This window comes from Agelaius tricolor, unplaced genomic scaffold, assembly GCF_023055355.1.
Source record: "Agelaius tricolor isolate 1412-34295 unplaced genomic scaffold, bAgeTri1.0.p SCAF_18, whole genome shotgun sequence".
Taxonomy (NCBI): domain Eukaryota; kingdom Metazoa; phylum Chordata; class Aves; order Passeriformes; family Icteridae; genus Agelaius; species Agelaius tricolor.
This window is the reverse complement of record NW_027269278.1, coordinates 4,672,985-4,688,746: the sequence shown is the minus strand read 5'-3', so window position 1 is coordinate 4,688,746 and position 15,762 is coordinate 4,672,985. Positions and strand designations below refer to the sequence as shown.

Genomic DNA, 15,762 nt, shown 5'->3' with positions numbered 1-15,762 from the left:
CTGCTGCTGCATTCCCACCACAGCACCTGACATTGCTTTATTCCACCAAACCCTCTGCAAATGAAGGACTAAAGAATCTCATGGCACATTCTGCTCAGGGCATTGCACCTTGCAGATGGCACCAGAGCAGCACCACGGGCCCCCATCAGGGTGTGTGGGCAGGTGGGCTCCAACCTGGGCACAAAGCAGGGCACCAAGTCCAGGCTGCATTAAATAAGCTGTGCTTTGACAGAATGAAGTTCTGACCTGACTTCTATTTATTTTTTACACAAATGGATGTTATAGAATGGCAGACCTAGCCTGAAAAACACAAAGCAGTTTCACAAGTAAAATGACAGGAAACACCTTGTTTGTGTTAATACTTTACTCTTTCACCTCATTTAGCTCATACATGACATGTTGAGGACAGCAGACAATTAAAAATCTCGAGACATTCCAGGTTCTGCCAGGAGGGGAGCTGGAAATTTCAGGGTGATGAAGGCCTAATTAGAAACCCTACAATGGGAAACTGCTAGAGATGCCATCTTTGAAATAAAGTGAAAAACTGTATTCTTACCTAATATTGGCTTTTTTTGCCCCAAAAAGTGTGAAAGTGTAAATTTTACAGCCACATTTTATTTCTGAGAAGAATACCTAGGTTACCTAGAACATGACCTTTGGAAAACTGTGGTTTTTATGGTGTATCCCTATACTATGGAGTGCTGTCATACACTATAAAACCATCTATGCTAGTGCAAAGCAACATCTGGGAGTTCATTTTTGGGGGGTATTACCAGAATATAAATAAAATAATATATATAAAATAATAATATAAAAATATTATATATAAATATATAAAATAATAATAAAATATATATAAAATACTATAAAATTTGCATAGAATATATGTAAAATAATTTTACATTTGAGAAATCTGTACAGGACACACAGTCCTAAAAAGCTAAATTTTGATAATTCAAATGACTACCTCCCCTCCCATTAAAGGTTTCTTACAACTCAATAAATTTTTTCTTGATTCTCCCGTGATATTTCATATTCAGATCTATTTAAGAGACTTGCCAAGCAGAATTTCCAAAACTGATAAAGGGAACTGGTCCTGTTCAAGCTCCCAGAGGTTTTTGTTGCTCCTCTGTTGGCCCTGTGGCTGTGCTGAGTGCTGAGATGAAGTGAGGCACATCTCCCCCTCCCCACACACAGCAATGCTCTGTCTGCCTCTCCCAGCTTTATTTTAGAGGCTTTGACAACAACATCAAAGGACAGGAACAATTTCCTTTCTCTTCTCTAATATATCAGCAGAGATTGGAAAGTATGAGGGCCCACTGGATTCAGATCCATTTTTTCTTGTAATAACATGATGCTAGACAGGATAAAGTCCTCCTTCTTCCTACTTTTTGTTTTAAATGACTTTGCAGCAATGAGAGCAAAAAGTAAACACATCAGAGAAAAAAACCAGAACAAAACAAACCCGGGGAAACCATGCGGCTAAAGATGAAAAACTATCCCAGGGTAAAGAACAAGCACTCAAATTCCCATGCTAATCCATCTCAAAGTTCACTGAGGTGCAAATCTTTTCATCACCTCCTCCTGTGGTGCCTGCATTGCTCATGCCCAGGATGGCAAAACACAAAAGGATAAAAAACTCTGCCTAACGGGGACTTAGCAGAGCCAGCTCACACTCAGGATGATGAAGCCATTCGTCTTGAAGAGTGATTCCCCCTGCAGAGCTGGGGAGACAGACGTATTAATTTGGGCTTTAACTATCTCCCTTTCATTGAGGGAAAGAAAGAATTTGTTATTTGGCTCTCTAATGGAGCAGTTTGCTAGCAATTTTCCCATTTCAAACACTGTCTCAGCTGCTAATGTGCAATGTTTTGTCAAGCTTACCTACCCATAACATAGACAAATCACCACCTTGGAGAAAAAGAGAGGGAGGGAAGCATCAGTACTGATAATTCTCAGCTGTCAGATGAATAGAGCCTACAAATGAGACAGGCACGCTCTATTAACAGTGCCAGGAGCTGTGTCACCAGTGTCCCTGGGCATGGGGCAGGCACTGGGGCCCTGCTGGGACACAGAGGGGATGAGCCAGGTTCTTCCTGGGCTCTGCTGGGCTGCCACGGCTCAGCCTGCCAGGAACAAACAGCCCCGAGCCAAAGCCACCTCCAAGGGAGGGAAACACACCTGTGGCACTGGCAGGACACACAGCCTGTGTGAGGAGTGCTGGGAAGGGCAAAATCCTGGTTTTCCTCCTCCCTGTAAGCAGGGGTTTGCAGGGAACTGGGGAAGGAAGGAGCATTGACATCAACCATGGTGATGTGATGGTGTTCACAGGGGTCTGAGGATGAGGGAAGAGATGAGAATGTTGACTCTGTGTTTCAGAAGGCTGATTTATTATTTTATGATATATATGATATTAAAACTATACTAAAAGAATAGAAGAAAGGATTTCATCAGAAGGCTAGCTAAGAATAGAAAAGGAATGAAATGATAACAAAGGCTTGTGACTGACCGAGACAGTCCGGACAGCTGGACTGTGATTGGCCATTAATTAGAAACAACCACATGAGCCCAATCCCAGATGCACCTGTTGCATTCCACAGCAGCAGATAACCATTGGTTACATTTTGTACCTGAGGCCTCTCAGCTTCTCAGGAGAAAAAAAATCTAAGGAAAGGATTTTACATAAAATGTGTCTGTGACATGACAGAAGCCAGGGATGGGGAGAACAGTTTGGGTTAGGAAGGAGGAAATTTCTAGGGAACACAACAATCAAGCCAGGGACTGAAGCAACTGGATTATAAAAAGCTACTTGGACCATTATTCCAACATTTATCTGATAATTTAGGCTCTCATATATTACTGTGCATTTTAGTCTCTGATGAGGAAAAGTCTACAGGTGTATTTTTAGTATTCAAGGTGAATAAATCATACTAAATAAATCACCATCATACATGGTCTTCTTATTGCAGATATGAGCTGGATCTGACCCCTGCCCTGACACCTTTCTTTGCCTCTTCATCTGACACACAATCTTTACTCCCAGCATACACAGCAGGTTTGGGTGTCTCCAGTGAATATTTACCCAGGACAGCCCTGGATGGGAGCGAAGGGATGAATCCTGCCCTGCAGTCACAGTCAGGACTTGTAGCTCATCCAGCAGCACAACCTGAAACAGCCACAGTGCAAGGCCCAAACCTGCAGTCCTGCTGCTTCAGAAAGTGCTCATGGCCTGATATCCCAGGGAACAGCTTTTGTGCAAAAAAAAAAAGTTTTGTAGAAAACAAAGTGCTTTGGGATGGCAGGACATGGAGGATTGTAGATGTCTGTGCTCACTGCTTGTTTTAACAGTTGAAGCCTTCACCCTGCAGCCCAGCCAGACTCTACCACCACTATAAAACCCCTAAACAAACTGGGTCCTCCAAGATTTTTATACTGCTGCCTTTCATCACAGCACCTGAATGACTCCCAAATAAAATTAATAATACACATTATAAATGCTTCTTATGGAGTCTGCCTTAGGAAATGGAGAGCTGAGAGCCAGTAACCTGCACCTGCAATAATAGAGGTGACAACTGGAGTTTCCCTTCATATTCCCTTTGCTGTTGATGTTCAGGTCTAGCTGTCGAGCTCCTGCTGTAGTTTTAGACAGGGCTGCTTCCTAACAACTCACCCCAGGGCAGATCTTCAAAAGACAAAATCCCATCCACAGTGAAGTGACTTGTCAACATAAATCTACCTAGGAAGTTACATAGGTAATTCTGCTCACCAAAAGATATCTTTCAGAATGAAAACAGATGTTTTGACATGTTCCTGATACCATGGTGTTATTCTAAAAGCAGTGCTGGTGACATTGGATCTGCTGACACACTGTAGTGAATTTAGTTTCAGCTGTGTAGCTGAGCAGTTGATCAGGCATCACTGGTAACCACTGAATTTGTGATGGCAGCCACATTAGAAATCCATCCCCTCTGTTGTAGCATGTTAATTTTGCATTAAATATAGCACAGACAATCAGGGCACCAGAGAAATCCACAGACTGGTATTTCACAAAACATCTTTTGACAAACACCAACGTCTCTCTAACCACATTAACACCGGGATGAAGCATTGTTCTGCCAAACCTCAAACCGTCTCCCTCTACCACTGTGACACTCCACATTTTTGGTGGGAAATTTTGGCCGCTCTCATCAGAATGTACACAGCTCATCATTGTAATGTCCCTGCCAGTCTCATTCATATATTTTCCTTTCTTTATCCCTGGCTGAGGGTGCAGGCTCCCCCTGAGCTGCTCCCACACCTAGAGAAATGGTGCTGGGTTGTGCCCAGATGTCAGAGTCCAGGTGAGCTCCCCTGAGCCATCACCTGTGAGGGTGTTCAGGGTAAATCAGAAGCTGTTTTGGGGGTAGAATACAAAATAATGCTCTGAGTCTAGACTAGACAGAGGCATTTCCAGATGATTCTAGACTAGACAGGCAACTTCCCATCTCAGCTGACTCTACTGGGGCATGTGGACTTGGGATCAGGGTTTGCAGGAAGAATTTCCCCTCTGTGCAGGACAGTGGCTGTGAACACAAATGCAGGAAGCAGAGTCCTTAGGCTGGAGAGATCTGGCAGTTTCCAGGTCCCTGCTGGTAATTCCATCCCTCATTGAAGCAGCCCATAAGTTCAGAGTTGGTGTTTCTGAGCTGGGTTCAGAGTTGGTGTTTCTGAGATGGGCTCAGAGTTGGTGTTTCTGAGCTGGGTTCATGTTGGTGTTTCTGAGCTGGGTTCATGTTGGTGTTTCTGAGCTGGGTTCAGAGTTGGTGTTTCTGAGATGGGCTCAGTGTTGGTGTTTCTGAGCTGGGCTCAGTGTTGGTGTTTCTGAGCTGGGCTCAGTGTTGGTGTTTCTGACATGGGTTCAGAGTTGGTGTTTCTGAGCTGGGTTCAGAGTTGGTGTTTCTGAGCTGGGCTCAGTGTTGGTGTTTCTGAGCTGGGCTCAGTGTTGGTGTTTCTGAGCTGGGCTCAGTGTTGGTGTTTCTGAGCTGGGCTCAGTGTTGGTGTTTCTGACATGGGTTCAGAGTTGGTGTTTCTGAGATGGGCTCAGTGTTGGTGTTTCTGAGCTGGGTTCAGAGTTGGTGTTTCTGAGCTGGGTTCAGTGTTGGTGTTTCTGAGATGGGTTCAGAGTTGGTGTTTCTGAGCTGGGTTCAGAGTTGGTGTTTCTGAGCTGGGCTCAGTGTTGGTGTTTCTGAGATGGGTTCAGTGTTGGTGTTTCTGAGATGCTGTGGGGTAGTGACCAGCAGGGACATGGATCCCATACCTGGCACCCAGGGACTGCAGCTCAGACCCAGGGATTTGGGTTCAGAAGGCTCCCAAGAGACCATCCCCAGGGTGCTGCACAGTTCTGGTATTCACTTCCAGCCCAGCATCTGCTCTGAGCACTTTTCACTGATATTTTCTTGGAATTTTTTTTTAGGGGGGCTGTTTTGAGGTTGGTTTTGTTATTCTGAAGGGAGACAGAGTTTCTCTAGCACCTGTGTGAAAGCAATCATTCCCCAATGGTTGAACCTGATAAATATAAACCTGTAGGACAGGTTTTAACAAGCCAGACCCAGAAGATTTGCTGCACTGAGAAGCTCTGTGAGGTCCCAGACAGACTAACCCCTGAACACATCACATTGTTGTTTAATTACTGGTTGAGGAGGTCAGTCCTGACCACCCTCTATTGACTTCCAATTATTTCAAGAAACTTCCAGCCCTGATCACTCCCCAGGTTTTCTCACAATGCTCAGGGATCTGAGAATTTCAAGCTGATTTGCATTTTTTTTGGTCAAGTTGTAACACAAAACTCTTCTTTTAGTGAAAATGGAAGTAAGCTGACAGAAAAAACCAAAAAGTTATTTTTTAATCTCTAATCTAACTTACTGTTAGGAGCTGTGTACATTCTGTACATCTGTTTTTACTGCACATTTACAATACTGACAAGGAAAAGGCAGAACACCAGAAATTAGCAGGAAAATTAAGTAGCTGTTTGGTAGTTGAAATTCTGCCACCTGTAATATTGTCTCAACAGATTCTGTTATTTGACAATAGACATTCCTCAAATCCTTTCTTATTTTCACAGTCTTTTTAAGCAAAATAAACAGAACATGTGCTAGCCAAAGACAATTTGTATTTCAAACAGTAAAAAATCTGATTAGTATATTTTATGTCAAAGTTGTGATTTTATGCTTTCTATTTTATTTTCTGTAATTGCTTTTCCTCTTCATAATCAGCTTTAAGAATGTATATGCTCATTATATATTGCATTCTCTTTGTTTTGCTTGGCAACACAGGAGCTTTGTGTTGAAATTTATATTAGATTAAATATATATGCCTTTTTGGTTATACCATTCATTTTTATTAGTAATTATCAATTTGTGTTTATACTGGACTGAAGTGATATCTCTGGGAAAAAGAGAATAGACATACACATACAAACCCAAAAAATCCTAAACCAAACTAAAACCAAAACAATCTCAAATCTACAAACCTTTTAAGTTTAATTCTACACAGCTTGCCTGAGTAAATTAACCTGAACATAACTTTTTTTCTAAAAGAAATCTCCCAGTTATAAAAAGCAGCGAAGAAGGTAAAAATTGATATGGCTGAAATGAAAATTACCATGTGTATGAAACCTAGAAATTTATCAAAACAAGCCCACCTTCCTGTGCCTGCAGATGACATTAGTTACACAACTTCAGAAAGAAAAGTAAAGATGTAAGAAATAAATCTGCCTTGATCTTGCAGCAGAAACTCCCTGCTGTTTCTGCTTGTTTCTAAAACTGTGAAATGCAGCTTTCTGTTTTCCTTAATTTGTCTCAGCACAGAAAACACTTTTATTCTTAACATTTTCCATGTATTTTTATTTTCTTCACTGACTATCAATCTAAAATATTTATGATTTCTTTATTATTTTTGTGTTTTGAACTCAACAAAAAATTTTATACATCTTTTTGGCCTGACAAAATAAACTTCTGTGGAATGCAAGACACAGTTTGACTGGTGAGATCCAGAACAAAGCAGTCAGGTTAGACATGAGAAGCTGTCCAGAGCCAATTTACAGCAGTGAATGAAAATCATATTACAGGATTCAACTACAGGAGCCAACCTGGTTCCCCAGGCAGAGAACTTGCCACCAGAGGCAATTATGGAGCATTTACTGCAAGTTCAAAAATACTCTGCTGGCTTCAGCTGCACTATTTACTGGAAGCCTGGGAAAATTATTATAATTTTCTTTCAGGAGGAAGAACAATGTTAAATTAAAAATTGTCATTCCTTTTTCCATGAAGTTTATAGTTTCTTTACATTTATATTCCTGATAAAACTTCTTGCCTTTATGAAACCGAGAACTTCAAAGCCAATTGTTAATAAACATGAAAATGCTGTCGTGTAGTTAATTTATAATTCATATAACAAAAAATTATTCTTATTACAATGAATAGTTACTGGTGCTCAATCTTTCTATAATAGCTTTTCTGACTTCATTCTAGTTGGAGGAAAATTAATTTTGAATACGCCAGTAACTTAAACACCCAGAAATTGTTCATCACCCTCTTCAAATCACAAAAGCTTCCTAAAGATTCCCTGCTAAGCCCTAGCTGGCCTGAAATGCACATTCCTGCAGGTATTGAAGAACAGAGAAGGCAATTTCTTCCAGAGACAATTCCTGAAACACCAAACACAGCAAACCTGTCTGCCTCCAGGCCTGCAACACTGCCCAGCACACTGGGACCCTCAGGACATGAAATTTGTCAGGAAACCATTCATTAAAGGTAGAACAAGTAGAACATTACATTACAAAGTGATCATCTTGCAGAAAATTAGGTTTGTGCTCATTTTGCCAGAACTGGGAGAAAACCAACATTTCATTTTTCCTGTGCTCCAACTCTAGAATTTTTCTTAAGAGTAGAAATTCTGCACCAAAATCATGTGCTACTTATACCTACAAAAACATCAGCCACCCGTTCAGCTATCAGAAGTGGAAATGCTAAACTAAACCCATGTAGAACAAGTGACTAAAACGAACCTTAGGCCAAGCCTAGGAGCTGGTGGAAGGGCTTCCATGCCTGTTTGCTGTGCCCAGCTGCCAGAGGAAGCTGTGGTTATTATCTCAGCAGACAGGGTGCCTAAACTGCACTCTTCCTTCAGGGACTGGCAGCCTCCTTACTGTCTGGAGCAATTGCAGCAGCATTTAAACAAATGGTTTGTGATTGTTTTTGAGTCAGGTACATCCTACCCAGCTTTATCTTGGCTCATTCAATTCTATTTCTCTTCATCTCACCAGACACAGGGTATGGTACAGGTAAATGACAATGGTGAAGCAAACTTGATGTGAACAGATCTCAGATCTGTTTCAGGATTTAAGGATATACTTTACATTCTGGAGTTTGATTTGTAAGTCTGCAGATGACTGAGACTTGGCTTTTCAGAGTAATTAACACTGCACAGCACAAAGTGTTCAAAGCACGGTGCCTGTTGACTTTTGCTGCAGCTGGGAGTCCTCAACAGTGCTGAATGTCTCAGCTGAATCAGCCAGAACTGAGATTACATCACCAGTGACCACCCAAGGAAAGTTTGTGCAAGTCACTTGCCCAGAATCAATTAATAAAACCACTGGCAAGAAGAGGCACAACCCAATTCTCTGAAGAGCATTCATGAGATTATCTTCCCCACAGTCCCCATTTTACAGTTTTCCTGTTTCTGCAACAAGTGAACAAACCCTATCTATACACACAGGCTCCCTCCCTACACATCCCTGATGCATCCCTAGGCAACAAGAAATTAATCCAAGCTGTCAACAGCAGCATGAGACTGTGCTGCTGTTGAAGTGAATACCACCACAAATCTACACAAAAGCTTCAAATGACAACTGCAGCTACAAATATTAACTTTGGTATTTTCTAGCATTTTCCAGTTTATTTCTTTTTACTTTAAGAAAAACCCCAAACATTTAATTCAGTGGCCTCAAACCCAAAAGCTGAAATTACTGATTCCATCACAAGGAAACTCGAATGTAACAGAAGTGTGAGTCCGAGATCCCTGTAGTGCTCTGTAACTGGAATAGCAGCAGTGCAAACAGGAGCTCCCTGTGTAGTTTAAGAGTTAATCTGTGCCTAGACAGTCCCTAATGCCCAGGGACAGACACTCAAATTGTTGTTGGGTTTCCCAAGTCCATGGTGAGGAGGCAGGAAGGCTCTCCAAGGTAAATGTGCTCCACCTGTCCCTGTGTCCCTCTGTCCTGCCCCAGTGTCCCAGCTCTCCTGCCACCCTACACAGCTGCTGTCCACTGGCACCAATCTCAGGCCTTTTCACCAAATATTCCCCACTTTCTCAGACTCACAGCACTTTGCTCACCCTGTCTCGATTTCCTTTGTTCCCAATTCTTCTCCTCATGTTTGGTTGTTTCCTCATTTCAGTTCACCCTTCTTTTCCCATCACTTTCTGTACTGGGCTCAGCTTGTTTACATTCTCTCAAGCATCCCAACCACAATCCAGCCTCTAGATTTATCAAATAATTAATTCCCTCTTTTCAGGAAGATCCTTCAGAGAAGCAGCACCCAGTGCCAGTGGTTGCTGCTCCAGCATCTGCCTCCTCCAGGCATGAGCACTCCCTGGCAGCAGGAGGGGGCTGTGTGCTGCCTCTGGGGAGCTGTGCCCTGCTTTCACTCTGCAAAGTCTTGTACCAACTGTTAGCAAACACAAAGGCACAAGTGGAAGTCCCTGCACCACTGTTTTAAGGTGTACAACATCCTCAGACAAGACCTGCCCGGAATTCACATCCTAAAACACAGCCTTGCTTGCAGTGATAAATAAAAAATGAGTGCATCAGTCTGAGGCAGACAAACAGCATGAAAACTTCCTTCTAAAGCAGGGGCAGAGGAAGAGTGTTGTGAGGTGGAAAAAGATCAAGAGGGGGTTACTGCTCCTGCCCATGACTGGCAGGCATCAAACAAACGTGGCAGGCAGCTCGTGAAAGCAAATTCTGTTTGAAACCCTGCAGCCAGGGCTGGCAGTGCCCTCAGCCCCTGTGCCCCCATCTGCACGGGCAGGAAAGCTGTCCTTGGGCTGAGTGATGCCAGGGAATCTCTAATGACTGAGAAAGGATCTGTGCAGCCCATGTCCTGAGCCCAGAGCAGCCCAAGCCGTGTGGTTCCAGGGCTCTGCTCTCCCCTGGCTCTGCTGGCTGAGCTGGCATTCTGTTTGACAGGCACTGGCTGCAGGGTTTTGATGGAGTCTGAGCAGAAAAACAGATTCTCTGGAGGCTTTGTCTCCTGTCTGTTGGCCATCCCTCCTTCCCTACACCTCTCCAGCATCAAGCCCATTCTGCACTCCCACTGTGTTCCCTATTTACCTTGCATGCATTTTCTCTCACCCTTTCTAAATAACTGCAAGCTCTCCTTTTACTGTAGATGCTGTCCCAATATAGGGAATGACTGTTTTGTTCATGTTCCAGCAAACCACCACACCTGCATTTCAGTATTTCTTTCCATTAAATGCCTCCAGGTGCTTAATGACTTTTGTTTTCACCCAAGTAGTCATGCAAAACTTTTCTGTTTATTCTCACGTGCTTCTCTACGGCACAAACTCTTCATTTCTCCTCTGAAAAGCAAAACCCACTTTGTAAGCAGAGACTCTTTTGTAACACTCAGCACACAGTCTGTATTCCTCAGCTTCAATTTCTCATAACTCATTTTTCCTCAGTCAATTTGGTTGCTGCTGTCAGCTCCCACCTAAACAAGAAGCTTCATAAAAAACCAAATTGCATTCTCTACATTCTTGCTACCTATTTTATGAAATTATGAAAAAGCAAGTCTGGGGTACAGATTTCTAGCTTTCCTAAATTGCTTACTTAGTAGCAAACATTCTTGCAATGAAGTCCTTCACCTCGAGGAGTAATAGAGTAACACAACAGACTTCTAATTCATATGCAGGAGAGGGAAAATTAGCACCACACGATGCTTGTTTGATGTCCCATGACAAGTGAGTTTCCTGGTTTGTGATGGGTTTTTATCAACAAAAGAGTCTTAGGACTTTTTGGCAGCTTTGTCAGAGAAGGTTCTGCCTACCCATGCTAATGAAGAAAGGTAGGAAGGCTGAATAAAAGATCTTTAATTAATACTGAAACAGAGTGAAATGTAGGTCACCTTTAATAACTGTGTTAGAGCAACAGCTGTGTGTTTCATTTTTGTAGAACAGTTTGTAAGTCAAGTGTTCTTACCAGAGCAATTTGGCTTACAAGAGAATACTGAGTTAGGGGGAAATACAAGAACAAGTTGAATTCAATGTTCCTTGGGGTTCTTATGCCCAGAGCATTAGAAGGACACACAGACAATGAGAGGGCTGGAGCCCCTCTGCTACTGAGAAAGGCTGGGAGAGCTGGGGGGAACAGAAGGCTCTGGGAAAACCTTAAAACCTTTTCCAAAAGGGGCTCCAGGAGAGCTGGAGAGGGACTTTGGACAAGGGCCTGGAGTGACAGGACAAGGGGGAATGACTTAAAACTGACAGAGGGCAGGGTTGGATGGGATATTGGGAAGAGATTCTTCCCTGTGAGGGTGGTGAGGCCCTGGCACGGGCTGCCCAGAGAAATTGTGGCTGCCCCATCCCTGGAAGTGTCCAAGGCCAGGTTGGATGGAATTTGGAGCAAGTTGGGATAGTGGAAGATGACCCTGCCCAAATCTGGTAGGATTGCTTCCAACCCAGAACACTCCACAATCTTACGAATTTATGCTTTATCATGGTAAATTTTGCTGTGTACCAGTATTTCTACAGCAACAAGAAGTGGATAAGTCCAGTGAACATGCAAATATTTGAATTTATACTGTGTAGACTGTAAAAACTGGCTGGATGTCAGAAAACTCAGTATGACAAGAACCTAAATAGGAAAAGAATTGATCTGCATTCCCTGTGGACTAACCACAAGTAAAATGGTTTAATGTAAAAGTATTTCAGGCCCACAGTAGTATGAAGTCATGGACACAGAAATAGATGGTTCCAATTCCTAGAGGTAGTAAAGGCAAACAAGTCTATAAAACAAGCATCTGATTCCACAACACAAGTCACAAAACTGTTAAAGAACTAGAAATAACAATGTGGAAGACAAGATACAGAAGGTAAAATCAGCAGACAATGTGCTCTGATGTTCTAATTCATTATAAATGCACCTGTCAAGCTAAAAAGATGTCCCTCCATCTCATGGGGAAATCACTGACTAGAAATAAGAAAGGACTGTGTATTTTCATTTACTGACTATAGAACTGCAGTTCTGGGTTTGTGAAATGTAAACACAATCTGAACTTAAGGCCCCAAGAACTTTACCTTGCTTTCAGGTAGGACAGTACCAAACTATCTTAATTTACATTTAAAAATGGTTTTAGCCCTTAGATCAAAAGAACAAACCAGAGAGGACAACTACTGACAACTGACTTGAGAACAAGCTGACAACTACTTAAAACAGCTTTTAAAACATACCCCTTTCTTTCTTCCACGCAGGAGGCCGTGACATGGGATAAAAACGGAGAGAAATGGAAAAGATTTGTGCACGAGACTGGCACTTACATTTCCCAGATGTCCTCGGGGAGGTTGGCTGGGATCTCTGTCAGGCCCCTGCCCCTGCAGTCCACCACGTTGTTGCTGCAGGTGCAGGCAGAGGGGCAGGAGACGGAGCTGGCGCTGCACGACGGCGGCTCGGACTGGGGGCCTGCACACAAGGAACACATTCCATGCTTTAAAAAACGGTTGTGAGCCTTTAACAACAAAATGCTATGGGCTTTGCAGATCCTCTTACTATACAGAGTAATAATTTATTTGCAGGTGAATATAATATTCTACAAATCAACTGTAGAGAAAACATGCAAAGTGTGTTCTTATTCCTCTCAGCCTCCACTCTATCAATCTCTTCCCCTCATGAACACTTCCTTCATGCTCACCCATATCAATTCATTCAAAGATTTTTAAATTAAGCTTTAGAATCAAGTAGCATTTCCAAATTTCCAAAAGTTATCTTTCTCCAGAAGTTTCCATTACACAAACTCTTCTTGAGTACTTTTACATACTGAGAGAAGACTCTCATCAGAGACAACTTATGTTTTTGAAATAAGGAAACCTTTTGAAATAAGGAAACCTGTTATGGTGTGAAGACTGGGAATATGAAGCCAGCTTTTTTTCAATATAAGACAAGGCAGTTAATGGAAACATAAAAAGAATTTAGAAAAACATAAGTTCAAACTTTCAAACTCTTGCTTAAGCTAGACACAAAGAGACAAAGCTACACACAGAGCAGAGGTGTAGCACGAGGACATTGCTCTATACAAATTCTAGTCAATTCATTAGATTCAGGCTTAATTAAGTGTCATTACATTTTTTTTGAAACTGTAGCAATTATGTCATTTTACTCAAATGGTTATGATTCCTACATTTAAAGTTTTGATATATGCATACATTTAGCCATAGATAAAATGGGTTTGCTATGCTAATTGAGGTTATCAAGATGTAGCAGTTATTGGTTTATTTATAGTGAGTCATATTTCCAAAGTACATGGAACACAAGAAGCCTCAAGTATCTTTATGTTGAGATACAGATGGCTAAATGTGAAGGTTTGTAAGGCTGGTAAGAAGTGACAAAAATTCTAAAAGATTGGCCCTTTGGGTGGAAAATTAAACACATCATAGCTGTCAAAACACAAATACATACAAGAATGTGGAAATACTATTCACAAAGCTGTTCATTCTTGGGGTTTTTTGTCTTTGAAAAGACCCATGATAGATACTTTAATGTATTCTAACTACAGGTGACAAAAAGTTAAAAAAAAAGAAAAAAAATATTTGCACCAACTCGTAATTCAACGTTCATTAGGACAATTAGAGATTTTATAAAAACACAACATTCCTATAAATTTCCTCTCTTGATTTATGCCTCCATACTTGCTTGGCTTAGCTCCTAACTCTGCACAGCAGCGTCAGCTTGTACAGAAAGCAACACACGTCCCTGCTTTCACAACCTGGTAAGCAGCACAGAAAAGTCAACATCCCAAAGAGATTCCAGTGGCATCTCTCAGGGTCACTATTTTCAAAGGCAGACACAGTTTGAAAGGACATCAGCTGAAAACTTCTGCAGGTGACTTTACACATGCAGAGGGAGCCCTCCTGGAAAGCAAAACACAATTACTGTGAAATCATTCCTTCCATTAGAAAGGTGTTGAACTCTGATGGGAATTAATTTCAATTTGTCTGAGTTTCCTTAAGTTCCAGCATGCTGTCATTCTCTTTAAATATTATTTTGTAACAGAACTGCCTTATATTCAAATATAATGTTGAGTTTCAGGATAAGATCACCATTTCAGTTGTGGGCAAAACATTGCCAAATTCGAATACTGGGTTGGAAATATTTTTATTGGTTGATCACCTGACTTTCTGTCAGGACACCAGAATAAAACTCTGGGTTTCATAGCACTGAGTTTTAAACATAGATGAACAAATTAACATTGATGTTATTTAAAGCTCTGAGTGGCTGCATTTTGGCAGTCCAGACCTCAGAGCTCCAATCCAGGCATCCAGAAGTTAGACTTTAAGAGGTAGTGACCATGTGGAAATAAATGGATCTCACAGGAAATTTGTGCACGGGCAGGGGTCAAATACATTCTTTATGAGAGTGGGCAGCTGCTTCCACCATGAGATGATCCTAATGACCCTTTCTCTCTGCTAAAATACCCTCTCATTTATAGTCTACTCTCCAGCCACCTTGACAGCTGCAGGCAAGGAGTTTTCCATCATATTTCCATCATGAGTCTTTCATCTCATGGCAGAGACCATTTTAGTGTCACCCTGAAGAATCATTGGGCTAAAAACTACTGTAAAAATAATTCAATAATGTAATAAAAATCTAAATCCATACGCATATGGTCCAAAGAAACAAATTCATATTTATCAAGTAACCTGAACTTTGATTTTTTTCCAGTTTCAAAATCTTTTTATTGGCTTAACACATGATCATGCATTTAACAAGAAGTTAAGTGGTAGCTATTTGAACTAAAGAGGAAAAACCAATGCCACTAATTAAACATGTACATGTATAACAGGCAGGACAAGCAGCTCTCTTGGGTTTGTTTTCTGGCCATAGAAATGCAGGGCACACATACCACCACTGTCAATTACTAGAATTGCTGCAAAATTAACAGAAATCTGCACAACAGCACTGCCAGCTTTGTCTTTCATGGAGTCTAAGGTTTCTGTAGCACTTTAATTGTGACTACTCCCAAAAGTAGCTTATTGCCTCAAAATGCACACAGCCCTCTGCTGTGTCTGTGTAAGCACAAGAGGTTTTTTCTTAGCCCTGATCACCCCCAATTTACACTTTCTCTTTGTCTGCCTACCCTCTGGTACAATGCCAAAGCAAAACGGAGGATGAGTGACTGCAAACGAGCTACTGCAAGCTTTTAGGGACAGGGAGAAATTATCAAATTTGGAAGAAACTTCAGAGCAATCCTTGCTCTCTGGGAGATAAAGAGTTGGCAACGAGGTCAAATCTTCCACACAACCATTAACATCTCCATCTCTGGTGTGCTTTCTGCAGAGGCTTTGTAGCAGGGGAAAAGCTGCATTTTGCACAGTTATAACACCACAACATAGCACTGTGGGTTGCAGAAGCAGTAGCACACCCCCTTTTTGTTAGGGCCCAGCCTCCCAAAGCTGATGCAGTGCGAGGTGGAGCTCTAAGAGTGCTGCTGACCCCTCTGCAGCTGAACCAGC

At 41.9% G+C, this 15,762-nt stretch overlaps 1 protein-coding gene across 3 annotated transcripts in view; it reads right to left on the bottom strand.

Annotated features, from left to right (window-relative positions):
* SLIT3 (slit guidance ligand 3) overlaps window positions 1-15,762 on the bottom strand; it is a 494,398-nt gene that overhangs the window by 166,273 nt on the left and 312,363 nt on the right. For all 3 annotated transcript variants that reach the window (XM_071443101.1, XM_071443102.1, XM_071443103.1), the window contains one exon: window positions 12,574-12,715. In XM_071443101.1, the coding sequence (XP_071299202.1) occupies window positions 12,574-12,715 (142 nt within the window). The remainder of the gene's footprint in view (window positions 1-12,573; window positions 12,716-15,762) is intronic.